This window comes from Achroia grisella, unplaced genomic scaffold (assembly GCF_030625045.1).
Source record: "Achroia grisella isolate CSIRO2021 unplaced genomic scaffold, CSIRO_AGI_Agris_v1 utg511, whole genome shotgun sequence".
NCBI lineage: Eukaryota > Metazoa > Arthropoda > Insecta > Lepidoptera > Pyralidae > Achroia > Achroia grisella.
In genome coordinates, this window is record NW_026712905.1 from 629,603 (window position 1) to 645,378 (window position 15,776).

Genomic DNA, 15,776 nt, shown 5'->3' on the forward strand with positions numbered 1-15,776 from the left:
GAGTATGATTTTATCTGTCTAGGTATCTTCTATGTTTATTATGTATAAATTTACAAAAAAATAATTAAATATATGTATCAGATGACTAGTACACACAAGCTCAGCTTAGCTTGGTACTAGATGGCTGTATGTATGAATTGTTCAGCGTTCATATTATTATAAACTAAATATATATAACTCAAAGGTGATTGACTGACATAGTGATCTATCAACGCACAGCCCAAACCACTGGACGGATCGGGCAGAAATTTAGCATGCAGGTAGATGTTATGACGTAGGCATCCGCTAAGAAAGGATTTTGATTAATTCTACCCCCAAGGAGATAAAATAGGGGATGAAAGTTTGTATGAAATTTTGTCAATTTTAAACCGATCGGGCTGAGACTTTGCATACATAAAGCTACTATGACGTAGGCATCCTCCAAGAAAGGATTCTAATAAATTCCACCCCTTCGGGGATAAATTAACGCGAGCAAAGCCGCGTGCAAAAGCTAGTCATGTATAAAGTATATTGCAAATTAACTTCTAACTTCAACTTTACCATTCAAAATGGTAAAGTTAGAAATGGTCACGTGGCCACCGCTGCCACCGCCACGCTTTGTGCCGGCAAACGTAATTACAAATTCAATATTTGTTTCCAGTCCACGTTCAATTAATAGCTAGTTTTTCCTTTTCAATTCCAATGAATCGTGGAAAAGAAGTATTTATTTAGCGTTAGCTATTAAAATACTAAATGTTGCCTGCGATTTCGTCGACTTCATTACATAGTATAAAACAAAGTCGCTGTCGCTGTCTGTCCGTCCCTATGTATGCATAAATCTTTAAAACTACGCCACGGATTTTGAAGTGGTTTATTTTAATAGATAGAGTGATTCAAGAGGAAGGTTTATAGGTATAATACACATAATGTACACCCGTGCGAAGCTGGGGCGAGTAACTAGTTATTGATGTAAAGTACAGATATAGCCTATTTCTGTATGAATGTACGGATATAGCCTATGTGATGTTACTGATTTTAAACAAACTAATTTTAAGTAAATGTCGTTTTACTAAAGTTAGTAATTCGTTTTATGGTAATTTTGTGGCGTTTTACTTCCGATGATCGCCGGTTCGATTCCTCGTACGGTTTAAAAATTGTATTCACAAGTATGTTTATTTGTATTTTTATGTATGTTATTTATGTATATACATATATATGTATCTATATTTAATAAAAATATCTGCCGCTTTCTTTGTGGCGACTTCCTTTTGGCCTATTTTGTATGTGTTTATAAAAAAATGTATTTAAGTATTTATAACAGTTCTCTAGTACTCATAACACAAGCTCTACTGAGCTTGGGACTAACTTCCGATAGCCGGTTTCCTCGTACAGTTCCAAAATTTGTATTCATAACTATAATTGTTTGTATTGGTCTGTGTGTTGAAAAAAGTATGTTATATTTATAAAAAAAAAGTGGATTTAAATATTTATAACAGAATTTAAATAATTAAAGAATTTATTTAAACCAAAAACAAAGTTATAACAGTAACATGTTAAACGTAAACAACTACATTAGTTTATGAAAACTGTGTTGCAGTTATTTGCACCTATCTCCAGAGTATTGTATACAATTTATATATAACAGTTGTGTAGTACCGCTACAGCAAGCTGTGTTTAGCTTAAGACAAGAGACTGTATTAATTTTTCAGAGATATTATTTTATTATTATGTTAAGTTGTGTTTGTAGGTAACTCTTTGCTTTTTGATAGGAAGTCCCTAATTTCCATATATCAGCATACGATATCGTATAATATATTATTTGAAAAGATATAAAGTTTTTTCTTAGAATTTCATACTCTTTGAAGTATCTTATTTTATGCATGGTGAACCCAACTTGCTTCTCTCCCGTGAGAGTAAAACAAATTCCAGTTACAGTCGTACAAAGTTCGACAGCTCGTTTCATGTGACTTTTGATGTAGTAACACTAGTTGTCACCCGCGACTCAGTCCGCGTGAAATTTAACTTGTTTTTTACTATTAAATTAAATGAAAGTAGCCTAAGTTACTCGTTATGACATTAGCTGTCTGCGAGTGAAAGTCCCGTCAAAATCTGTCTAACCATTTCAGAGATTAACAAAACAAATAGACAGTATTTTTTTAATTACTTTTTTTTATGTCAGTATCGTATATATTTTCAAATGCATTGTATTTAAAATTATAAACAGACTCTGCAATTTTATTTATTTGTATAATATAGATGATTAAGATTGAGTAGTGTTAGCTGAAGTTACGAATATGTAATCTTAATGCTGTGATGAATCGCTTTTGTATTAGTTTTGTTATTTCAACATTTTTCTGTTTCTACTTTTTGTTCAAATAACTTTATTAGCTGAATATAATTTATAACACAATTGTGATACAGAAATTGAAAAATAAATAATCTTTATTTAAGTAAACTTAATAAAACCACTTTTGAATAGTCATATTTTTTTTATTCTACGCATTTGGAACGCAGACTCATCACAAGAAGAACGAACAAGAAACTAGTGTGTTACTATTATGAATAACTTTGTTTAACGACACATTAACAAGGAGGTATGGGACAATCAACATAGAAATTAGATCAGATAATACTGTCAGCTCTATTGATTTGTTGACATAAATATAAACAAATCAAATCAAAGGAACTAAATCTTTAAATTTGACAGTGTCAACAGGAGGCACAGCTAGTGAACTGCGGTACCGCGCCGCTAGCGAGAGAGACTACGGCGCGTTGTTATGCCGCGCTACAAATGCAGTTGGCAGGCAGAAGAGGCCGTGTGTGTTCCAAATTGTTCCTGCAGGTGTGTATATAGCTTTAGAATAGAATAATATCATTACAAAACACACCACGATACAACAATAACAATTCTCATAGCAAACAAATAAACAGAAATTATCAGTAAATTTATAAATTAATACTAGCTGTCCCGGCAAACGTTGTTTTGCCATATAAATTAATAACGCTATAAAATATTTTTTTTGGGGTTGATGATAGAAGGGAGAAAATTTAGGATTGTATGTATTTTTGTATGTTGTATCATAAAAAAATAGAAAATAAAAATTTTGTGTAAAAAATAAAAAAAGTAAATTTTAGGGTTGGACTACCCCTAGGGGGATGAAAAATAGATGTTGCCGAATCTCAGACCGACTCAATACGCTCACAAAATTTCATGAGAATCGTCGAATCGTCGAATCTTTTCGAAGGAGTATAGGACCGAAAATTAAATTTAATTCTTCATGCAATACCGCTCTCTTTGTGGTGACATTCCGAAGGTAAAAAAAGGGTAGATGATAGGATGGCTTCTATCTCCCTTTTTTATATGAGGGTGTGTGGGATTCAGTAAGACACCTCGGCGCGGCGTTCCTACACACCGGCTGTGTGGGTGCGCTAGCATCCGTTCGCACATTATCCTGCCACCCTAACCACAAAAAATAGCTTTTTTTTTATTTTTTTATATATATAGATAAACACTAAAGAAACTTATTTTAAATTTAGTATATATATAGTAATTTAATAACAACATGTAAAATTGTAATGGGTGAAAATTTAGATGAAAATGACAACACCTATCACAATAATGAAAAGGCTCGTAATAAAAACACAAACACACGCAACTCACACACGCACAAGAGCGCACTGACACACACGCACACACGCACACACACACACGCACACACGCACACGCGCACACTCACGTACACACACACACGCACACGCACACACGAACACGCATACACACACACGCACACACACACACGCACACACACTTGTCAGTTCTTCTCATCGCACACACGAACACGCACACACGACATCACGAGCACACACACACACAACATACACACACACGCACAATACACACACACTGTCCACTGAATTTAGATGTACACACACACGCACACACACACACGCGCACACACACACACACACACGTACACACACACACACACACACACACACACACGCACACACACACATACACTAAACTTACACGATTACTGACCAAGGTTTAAGTGTGGTATACACAAAGTAAAAAAAACCAACAAAAGCTGTAAAAATGAGCCAATAATGACAGTACTGGTACTGACGTGTGTGTAAATACTAATGTACCCAGTTTTTATAGTCTACTTCTTTAGTGTAAAAAGTCCTATTGTGTAACCGTTAGCGTTGAATAGGCATTTGCGATTGCATAGTTAATCGTTCAGCCGTATTACCATTGATCACCAGAATGCTGCTATTAATCAAGGCATTTGCTAGTTCCGAATACAAACAAACAGATACTTGCAGTACTATTTAACATTGTTCTCCATGGACGCATGAATGCTTTCAATTTCATGGCGTATGTTAAGGACTGTTAATCAATAAACCACATTTGATAACGGCCTGTTTTACCGGATGACTTATTTTGCAATTCGGATAAAATTGGTGCATCATTATTCTAGCTGTGCCTGCGACTTCATGTAGAATGTATCTTAAATTTGATATTGGATAGCATTTTATTTTTTTAAGGGTAAAATTTTTACAAACTTCTATTGTTATATGTATTTATATTGAATGAGGTTTCTTTCAGTTTTCGGACACTTTACGCTAGTTTTTAGTGTTTTGGTCAGTTTTAGCAAGTTAACATATTAAAAGTTACTGAAATAAGAATTCTATGATATGTCAGTAAGGTCGAAAGCGAAAAATAAAAGAGATCACAGACTCTTATGATAATAATCTAATAATAAAATCTACCGTCAGTTCGAAGTGCTTCCGGGAGAAGAACTCACAGGAAACTAACCTCTTATTCTTTTAAAAGGAACATGCACATGTCTACACAGATCCATTCTTAAACTCAAATTTAGAAGAAATGAGTGACCAGTTTGATAAGATATACTTAGAGTCATTATCTTTTTTATTCCGAACGTCAAAAAAGAATAATATAAAAGACTGGAGTCCAGCAATCATAAGTAGAACATTGGTTCATTATTGAAGGATCTAGTTACAATGGTCATTTACACGGGACACGTTCAGAGCGAGTCGTAAAACGCTTAGGCGTAAAATGCGTAAATTACTAATTTTATTGTTATTCCTGAGAAAATTTCCCGTTTCTTCGTAATTTCCGATCTGTTTCAGGAGTTCCGCAAGTGACTTTGGCAATTATTATAATTGTATGAAGCATTTTATTTTTTTATCATCATCATCTGCTTCTTCCTTATTCCATTCATTTGGGGTCGGTATAATATGTTTTAGTCTTCCATTCATCCCTGTTCGCAATCATTTCTCTATTTCCTTTCATGCCATATTATCAAATATTTACCATATATGATAATACGACAAGAATTCAAGAATAGATTCCCTATCTATAGATGAAAATTTTGTGGGTCAATTTATCTTTTTAACTAATTCTTCGATAATGAAAACATTAATGACCAAATTTATCAGACAGTATCATGTTAAAATGGAATATTCACGATAAAAAATAAACTTCAATACTAGACCTAAAGACAAACTGCTTAGGAACAGCAAGATCGTTTAGAAAAAACCACTGGGTCTTTTATAATCTTTTATAATAAGGTAATTCCATCATATATTTATTAAAGGATATGATAGAATTACCTTTAAATAAATTTTAAACATCTGGTAAATGATATTTATTGAGCAAATCCTATTTATTACTCACTAAATGATTACATAAATGACTAGTAGTTGAGCATGGGATTTTCATTTAATATTAGACATAGACACCTATATAAGGATACAATGTATATAAACTGGCATTTAAAAAAAAAACTTTAGTTGCCTTTCTTGACAATTCTTCTCAATTGAATCTCTATACTGGAGGGTAGGTAAAAACAGTAATATAAAAAAAACTTGACGTTCATGAGCGACTAAAATGTCCTACATGAATAAATGATTTTTCATTTTGCTTTTGAAAGTATAGTTACGATGTTAAGTGTTAAGAGATTGCTTTTAACGATATAAAGGTCTATAATTCGTTTTTTCCTTAATTTTATTGTAGCCTTTAATTAGATTTTTCCTTAATTAATTGTTTTTACCTTAAAGATCATTTCCATCCAAAGTATTTTTTATTACGCATTAAATATTTATATTATTAAATCGAATTTTATTTTAATTTTTGCAGTTCATGGAACGTTAGTCAGTACTTTCTCATTGATCGGATATTTAATATTTACAATAATAGACAACAATTCAAAGAACGCCATCCAATTCCAAACTAAGTATAGTTTAAATTAATTTAAATGACTAAATAGTTACTTAATAACAAAAACAAAAGTGACAGCGAAAGTACAGATAACAAAACAATATAAAATTTACGATTAAGTGACATCATGTTTATATAGAATCGAAACGGGGAACGACTAACAGCATCCAACTGTGTTTTATAGTGATTTAAATTTATCAAAAGATAATTCGAGAATATTCTTTAACTTTCTCTTCCCAATTAGTAGCTTAAAAATAAATTATCTGCCAACACCATCGCCTGAACGCGACGCGGGACCATAACTCAGGATTCATCAGATATCGAGTTCAAGATCAGATACCGATGCGAACGTCTAAATCAGTGTGTAATTTAATAATTTACCGATTTAATTAAAACATTCCACGATACGAATGGTGACCGTTAATATACGAGGTAAGTTGGGAGTTCAATATGGAAATGGTAACGAGAAAACTTGCCGTGAAACTTCGCCATTTCGTTTCTGATCCGCTGAAATTTTTAGGTCACACTTTAGGTTGCGGTATGTGTTGGTATCGACTTGGTTTAGATATTTTAAATTCGAGTAGTTAGAATCTTGTTTAATCTTTTTTTGGAGTTGCTAGTTGCCTGATTGAAATCGGTAATCGTTAGTTAATCAGTGGGATTTGAAAGTTATATCTGTTTTAGTAGTTAACGTTAACCTTAATATGTTACAGCTATATTGTATTTACTCACTGTCAAGCGAGTATATGCGTATATGCAAGTATGTACCTTTACTTTGTCATATAAATTAATATTGATTTTAAAAAGTAAGTGTTGGTGGTAGGTGGGTGGAAATTTAGAGTTGTATGTATTTTAATGCACCATTATAAAAAAAAATGTTAGGGGTGGACAGCCCTTATCACTTAGGAGTATGATAATAGATGAATGATGACTGAATATGCATATAAAATTTCATAAAAATCTGTCAAGACGTTTCGGAAGAGTATGGGAACTAACACTGTGACACGAGAATTTTATATATGAGATATTTATATAGCAGTATGAATGTATCTGCAGAATACCAACGTCAATTGCGTTTATAAGATTTTTACTATTATTGTTTAATATATATATGTTAAAAAAAATATTTTCTTCCTCCGCCCACCACTTCACTTCCGATGGTCGCGGGTTCGATTCACGGTGCAAACATTTGTATTATATCCGGGCTCTATGTGAAACACGTGTCTCAGTACGACTGTAAATGAATATTTGTGGTCTCAAACATATTAAACGAAATAATTTAAATCCATTGAATAAATGAAATGGACTACCGCAAAATAAACACCTCATTCGATTAAATATTGTTTTGCAGGGGCGGATCCTGAATTTGTGGGGCATTGGGCTGAATCTACTTGGGGCCTACCTTATATTACTCAACTAAAAAACTAACACCGACCAAAAACAAGCGACCAGAAATTCCCCGTTCCTCTATATAGACGCTCACTAGCATGGGTTGATTGATCTCAGGGTTGCCAACCTTATGATAGGTTTTTTAACATTCTAGATATTTTTTATATGGTAAAAATCGTTTCAGTGGGGTCTGGGGGCCCTGGGCTGTAGCACGAAAAGCCCTTAAGTAGATCCGCCCCTGTTGTTTTGAGTTGTTGATTATATGTTTAAAGAGACCAGCAAAAAGCTAACCTATGTATATAAATTAACGACTTCCATTGTCGCAGTTAGTTGATTGTAAAGGTTGATTATAAAATCAATCACTTGAATGTCTAAAGTTCAACACCGTGAGACTGTGTGGCCTATTATTTTTTAAGTAGAAAACATGTAGCCAGTCTAAAGTTGTTTCAACAATCTTTGCAGAAAAACAGTTTATAAAAGTTAATACTGTAATTATTATAACTTCTAGGTAATTTCGTATTTTTTTAAAGGATGATAATGGAATGGTGCATCTACCTGCGCTAACGGTTTACGCTGGCGGGGCACCAGTGGAGGATGATAGGATGAACATGAAGTCAGATCAGATAGCCCATCGTGACAAATTCACCGGGAATGTATCACGATGGTTTCCAGGGGGAACCGCGTGGAGGTCGATCTGATATGGTACATTGCTAGTAATGGGGTCATTAATCCACATTACTAACAATCCCCTACCCCGGTAACTTCGTGTAAGTTAGGTCTATAGTTGACATCGTTATAAAATACTAGACTGACCAGCGTAACTTCGTTTGCATCATACTTGATATTTATCATTATATTTCACCCCATTTACATAATATGTTTTTTAAATTATAACCTATTTCTTATTCTGATGTATAAACTATAGTATATAGTTGCATCAAAATCTATTCAGTAGTTTTTCTGTGAAAGAGTAACAAACATCCATCCATACTGACAAACTTTCGCGTTTAGATTATTAGTAAAATAGGAAATATATTTAAAATTCCTCTGTAATATATTTCCTTATTAATTAATTTTTAATTATTATTTTGTTTTAATTATTTTGTTTTGTTAAAATGTAAGTCAGACTTTTCTTGAGAAAATCGTATTGTGTACTTATGTAAATTGTTTTTTATTTGTTAATTAAATCAAGGCTAGGCATTAGGGCAGTGTTCCTCAAAGTGTACACATTTATATACAGTGATCATACATTGATATGCCACAAGAACAACGAAGATGTAGAGATCAATCTTGCAGAGATCAATAAAGATTGCTACAAAATTTCACCCCTAGGCAATGTAATTTTCGAGGCACATTCTCTTTTCGTTTAAAGTGGTAGCTCCATGCTATTTTTCAATTACATATTTGCGTCGATTTTGATAGAATCTATCTTAACGACAAATTTCACAAAATTTTGGTCAGATATTCAGTCGTAAAGATCATAAAGGGACAGACATATTTTGGTATTTATAATATTAAGTAGCTGACCCCGTAAACGTTGTTTTGCCGTATAAATAAAGGTAGAGGCGATGGTAGAAGGTAAAAAATTTGGCTTTGTACGTATTTTTTAATGCCACATAATATAAAAATAAATAAATTGTCAAAAACGGGAAAAAAAAGGTTTGGAGTGAGTTATCCTTAATGCTTAGGGGCATAAAAATTAGTTATATACCTATTCTCAGATCTACTGAATATACATATAAATTTTATCATAATCGGTCAAGCCGTTTCGGAGGAGTAGAAACACAAAACTTGTGACACGAGAATTTTATATATTAGACTAGCTACTGGTCCCGGCTTCGTACGGGTGTACGTGTATTATACATATATACCTTCCTCTTGAATTCCTGTCCATTAAAAAAACAACTTAAAAATCCGTTGTGTAGTTTTAAAGATTTAAGCATACATAGGGACGGACAGACAGCGACAGCGACTTTATTTTATACTATGTAATGAAGATCTAATAAAAGAATACATACAGTTATATAAACGGTATAATCATGTACTACACATGAGAAAAGAAGTTGATCTTTTAAAATCAGAGATGGTGTTGTATATGTTCTTGATTTAGTACTGTCGTTAGTACAAATGTACGCGAGTACGAATGCCCTGGCACCACTAGTACTATTAATGTACCAATTTATTTTCTTGTCACTTCTCCTCAACTGAAGCAGGTAGCTGAACTGGACGGTAGAGTTAAAAATGGCAATTAAGATTGACGGTGGCTATAAGTGGCTAAAAGTGTCCTATTTGAATAAAAGTTTTTAATTTTGAGTAGAAGCGTGTCAGTTAGTAAGACTAAAGAGTGTTTAGTGTCTTTTATTTATAGTTAGTAACCTGCCCTGATTTTGCTCAGGAGATCATAACTTTTGGGAGTTTTATATAGCTTTTTGGAGTATACCTTTCAAATAGTGACAGATTTTCTCAATTTGATGCAGTGCACTTGAAGTTCATTTTCTACATAAAAAATTTATATATTTATATTATCAATTAATATCTCGTTATACCTATGTATATATTTTTCTGTAAAATAATAGTAATAATAATTTATTTATTTCAGATTTTTTGCCCATTTTGTTAATATTAAGGTTTTACTCAAATGTGTAAATTGTAAGAATATGTAAAATGTGTAAGAAGAACAAAAATAATCATAAACAAACTGACTCTCTACTTGACGCACACTTATAGTTTATATAGAGAAGGAATGCAGAATGCTATGATTTTTCAAAATTATACATAAAATACATTTAATCAATAAAAACAACATTACACACGCTACCGTGCATTTCACACGCATATACATTATACATATATACTCTTTTGTTTATTGTTAAGGTCTGTAGTAAAATTGAGAATAGATTAATATAGTTTATATTAAATATTATATGTCTATAGTTTCACTGAATGCTATATTAGTTATGGAATTTCGACCACTGGATAACCACCAGTTAGTATTATTATTCCTTACTAGCTGTTCCCGCGACTTCGAATTCGAATTTGACTTAATTTTTCTAAAATGAAAGATTTATTCTAAAATAAAAGTAGTCTAACTTACTCCTTATTACATCAGCTACCAGCCAAAAAAATCCAGTCAAAATCGGTCCAGCCATTTCAGAGATTAGCCGGAATAGACAGACAGACAAAAATTATAAGAAATATTATTTTGGAGTACGTACCGTATTTATATTCATATGCATGTAGTAAAAAACGGTTATTTCAATATTACAAATAGTTTTTTTTTATATGTATAGATTACATTGAGATATTCGCCATGTACCTATCATACCAACCTTATTATTATTCTTTTTTATATATATACCTTTGATGGGGTGATATATTTGTCAATGCGGGTGAAAATCACCAAACAATGACAACTATAAAAGAAATGATTATGATAAAGGTTTTTTAAACAGAACATAAAAATTTGTTCCGTTTAAAAAACATATTACTATTATTATATGTTATCGCCACATACCAACCATATGCTATATTTTGTATCCAGCTCGACCTTCGTCACCGAGGAACTGTACAGCAAACAGGATATTGAAGCATGGTGAAGCGTACCTGACAGTCAGGTGTATAGCTGGATACGACGGCGGCCTTCTCCAGCACTTCACGCTTGATGCTCTGAGTGACACCAGCAGAGTGCTGGTCAATACCACTGCAGTTTCATTAGGTAAGGTTACAGACCATTTAATGTAGGTACATGTGAAAGTCTCGGTGGTCTAAGGATTTAGCATATATTATGATAATCTGTGTTTAAATTATGTTTTTTTTTTAATTGGTGATAATGGAATGGTGCACCCGTCTGTGCTAACGGTGTACGTTGGCGGGGCGCCAGTGGAGGATGATAGGATGAGCATGATGTCAGGTTAGTTAGCCCATTATGACAAATTGATTAGAAATGTATCATGATTGTTTCCAGGGGGAACCGCGTGGAGGTCAACATGACGTGGTACGTTGCTAGCAATGGGGTCATTAGTTCAAATTACTAACTATCTGTTGGACTGGGGTTTTCCATGAAACGAAATGAAATGAAATTTTATTGCATAAAATGTGGTACATTGGGTGTGGCATATGTATACAATACTCATGTATTATCGAACCCGCGACTATTGGAAGTAAGGTGACCTGCCAAACTACTAGACAACCTTGACCATCATTCTAATCATTTATATTAAGTATTACTAACAATCCGCTGAAATTTAATTGAGCCATTCAAGGCTCCAGGAATTGGTCCTTCGAGCCGGATGCTATTTAAATCAATGAATTATTCTCGTAACAGATTTAGTGGTATGGCTGAATATAAGCTGGTCAGATTTAGAGACGTTGACAGAAGAGGAGGTCCTGGCTGTGACCGCTCGCAACAGTAAAGGTGCTTCCGAGCCTGTACTGCTAAGGGACCTGGTGTTCAGGGACGCTGCCAAGAGAACTGGTGAGATATCAGATAAATCTTGGGCTTTTTAATTAATGAAATTTGTACAATGTAGCCTGTGTTAGCGATATGCTGGAGGATGGACCAATGGATGATTATAGACTGAACTTGTTAAGTCAACTGCGCATTGTGTAAATTTTCCAAGATGGTTTCGTATCGAGTGGAGTCGAACTGATATTGAACATTGCTAAGAACACACAGATTCCATCATCAATATCAGACCACTGTAGTCCACTGCTGGATATATCTTACTGTTGATATGACACGACTCCAAATTTGCTATTAATTTGCTTGATGACAAAATTGGCGTCATGTCGCATCAACATTCTGATGTATAAGTCATATTGTTGTAAAGTTGCATTAAAATCCATTCAGTAGTTTTTGCGTAAAAGTGACTATTCATCCATTAGTAGGATTCATATATAATGTGTTTGATTCTAAAATGTTAATTTCAACAGAGAGTACCACTCACGCTAGTAGCAATTTTCCTGCTGCGGCTGCATTGGCGGCATTAGCCGCCCTGCTCACAGCTGTCGCGGCGATAATTGCACTGACATTACGCAGGTAATTACCAGTATTACTGATGATGACCGATTAAAAGCTTTCAAGAACAAGATTAGACGTAACTGTCTCAGATTCAGAACGTAATTATGAATCCTGGAATACGTAAACACCAACCAATCGTAATAATTGTCTTCGTGTTCGTGTTGGTACACACCAAGGAAGACTGTACAAAGGTGACCTCAATGGTTAAGCAGTTCCGCTTTACTGTCGATGCTCGAGGTTTCGAGTCCACGCACGGTACAAACATTTGTTTTCAGAAGTATGATTATATGAGTATGTATCGATTTGGGTGTTTTCTACGGATATAATGTAAGGTCCAAAAAATTGTATCTATGTATATCTATGTATCCGTTGCCTAATACCAATAACATAAGCTCTGCTTACCTTAGATCTAGGTGTAATTCGAATTGGCCAGATTTATTATAGTATTAATATATTTATATATTTACTAACTGACCAATGCAAACTTCAATTTCAAACTTCGTTTCCGTCAAACTTTCCGCGTTTATGGAAGATTTCTAATTGCAGCTTCGCTGTTACGCGTTGTGAATAAATAGTATTTATCGTATTAAGTTATTAATATTAGTCATAGTGTTAATAGTACTTCGAGTAGCCTATTTTCTTTTCCTAAGATTATACCAAATAATATGTAGAAAATGGGCTACTCGAAGTACTATTAAAGTAAGCAATAAATATTACATTAAAGGACAATTAAGTTACATTATTTCTTACATCTTTGTTGCCTTTCGTCTGACAGACGTAACGACAATGCAACGAGTAGTAAGCGACCCTCGCAGAGCGTGGTGCAGGTGGATGCTCAAGGCCGAAGGTACCTGATTGCGTACCCAGCGCCAGCTGATAAGCTGGAAAGTAAACCAGATATACTGAACCCGAAGTCTGGTAAGTTCTTCGTTTATTCCTATAATAATTATGTTGATTGAAAGGCTTTCTTTTTAGCTATTGTAATGCCGCAACCGGACTTTACAGCTTTATTAGACATATAGGGGCAAGAGTATAGGGTACACCAAATCTACAGAAGGACTTATGGAGCGGCTGAAGGCCAACTCCTGCCTGACAGATACGATTTCAGTCTGAGGGCACCACTAGGAGTTCAAACCAATTGTAATTTTGATCTAAATTAAGTTCTGGAATAGAAAAATAAAAAGCCTGAAGGCCAACTCGTGCCTGACGGATACCACGTTAGTTTGAGGATATCGCTAGGAGTTCTATTCAAGGCCGTTGTAATTTTTATTTATGTAGTAGATAAATAAGAAGACTTAAGGCCAACTCTTGCCTGACTGATATGACTTTAGTCTGAGGACACCACTAGGGGTTGAACCAAGAGAAGAAAGAAGAGAAGAAGAAAGAAATGACTTTTGAATGCATTGAATGAAATGACATTTCTCCTGGTTTTAATGTATAATGTTATTGTCCAGACAATGAACCTCCTCGCGTGGTGTTAGAATCAAGTGATAACAAGAACTACACCATCAGGGAGGCAGGGAAAGACGCACAGAAGTCGGCGTACAGCCCGCCGCTTACTGAAGACGAAATGGTATGTTTGTCTATGCTATATTTTAACCGGATTAAGAAAAGGTGGTTCTTAGTGCAACGGTATTTGTTATAAACTTTTCCTCTTTATAATATTCATCATCATCATCATCATCGCAGCCCGGAAGACGTCCACTGCTGGACATAGGCCTCCCCCAAAGATCTCCACGACGATCGGTCCTGCGCTGCTCGCATCCAATGCCTTCCCGCGATCTTGACCAGATCGTCGGTCCACCTTTCTGGAGGCCTTCCCACGCTGCGTCTTCCGGTCTTTATAATATTAGTTTAGATGAATTAAAACAAATTTTTGGAAGTGGATTTATGAAATTACTTGTTGTACCTATCACCCCTAGGTTTCACCCGCGTGAAACTTATAGTCTATTTTTTATTCTGATGTATAAGCTATATTTATTGTAAAGTTTCATTAATATCCATTCAGTGGTTTTTGCGTAAAAGAGTAACAAACATCCATCCTTCGATACTCAGAAAGTTTTCGTTTATAATGTTCGTAAGATTTTACATAAATTTAGACTCCTTTGGTTACATTACATAGTTATTAATTTCGTAATATAAATGAAGGTTGAATATTCGATGTCTGAACAAAACTTTTTTCTGTTCTAGATGCCACAAAGATAGCAAAGGGACGGAATTTTCAGCGCCGTGTAAATATTACGAATGCTAATTGTAAATCCAAAGAATGCCAACAATATTGTTGTAAGAGTAATAGGTACTAATGAATTCTTCCATATCAATTTAATATGATGTTTATGATTGTCTCAATAAGGCTGTATTTCCTATTGAACGTTGCGTTTCACGTGTACTATTGAAATGATTTTGTTAATTTCCAAATTTGTTTCGGAATTCAATGAATTTATCTCAAAGATTCGCCTTAATGATATAATCTAAATGAAAGGTTTATGTTTAGATAATTATTATGTATATGATATTTTAATGTAAATTGTGATTATTAAATAAACGTTGATTCTGAAATTGTACTTTATTTGTGTTTGAAGAGGAGTTAAAAGTTGTCGTTATTTGAATAAAACAAGTTTTTAAAGAATGCAAATTATATCTTGTCATTATTTTTATTATAAAAAAAAACTTGTTTCATTTATAAATATATTGTTACCAAAATTATAATTAGGTACCATAAAGATAAGAGGTTATAATAGATTGTTCCGTTTTCAAATACTTTCTTAGTATAGGTAGGTTACATCACCAGCTTGCTTATTAGAGCAAATGTCGCTTGATAATACTGGCCATTAATAAAAATATGTGGCCACTTAAAATTCGAATTAAAATAAAAACAATTAAAAATAAGAATTGGAAGAAAAAGAACGCTGCGTATTGTTACTATTTCTAAACAAGAAAATTATTGAATTTATTTATTTAGAGTAATTATTTGTATTAGTACTTTATTTTTAATTTTAAGCATTGGAAGAATGTGTTTAAAACTTTCAGAAACAATTATTACGTGTTCCTTTTGTATATGTATGAATATGGAATAATGCAAAGGCACTATTCTATATTATTATTTGGACCTAACGTGGTACACTGTTAAGCAATGAGATTCAG

The 15,776-nt window shown here is 33.7% G+C and overlaps 1 protein-coding gene across 1 annotated transcript in view; it reads left to right on the plus strand.

The window, feature by feature from the left end:
- LOC131846391 (hemicentin-2-like) overlaps positions 1-15,108 on the plus strand; it is a 179,869-nt gene extending 164,761 nt beyond the window's left edge. Inside the window, exons 12-18 of the mRNA XM_059195668.1 lie at positions 2,687-2,821; positions 11,154-11,327; positions 11,937-12,086; positions 12,545-12,650; positions 13,408-13,550; positions 14,087-14,205; positions 14,823-15,108. Of these exons, the coding sequence (XP_059051651.1) occupies positions 2,687-2,821; positions 11,154-11,327; positions 11,937-12,086; positions 12,545-12,650; positions 13,408-13,550; positions 14,087-14,205; positions 14,823-14,837 (842 nt within the window). The 3' untranslated portion in view covers positions 14,838-15,108. The remainder of the gene's footprint in view (positions 1-2,686; positions 2,822-11,153; positions 11,328-11,936; positions 12,087-12,544; positions 12,651-13,407; positions 13,551-14,086; positions 14,206-14,822) is intronic.
- The last annotated feature ends 668 nt before the right edge of the window (positions 15,109-15,776 follow it).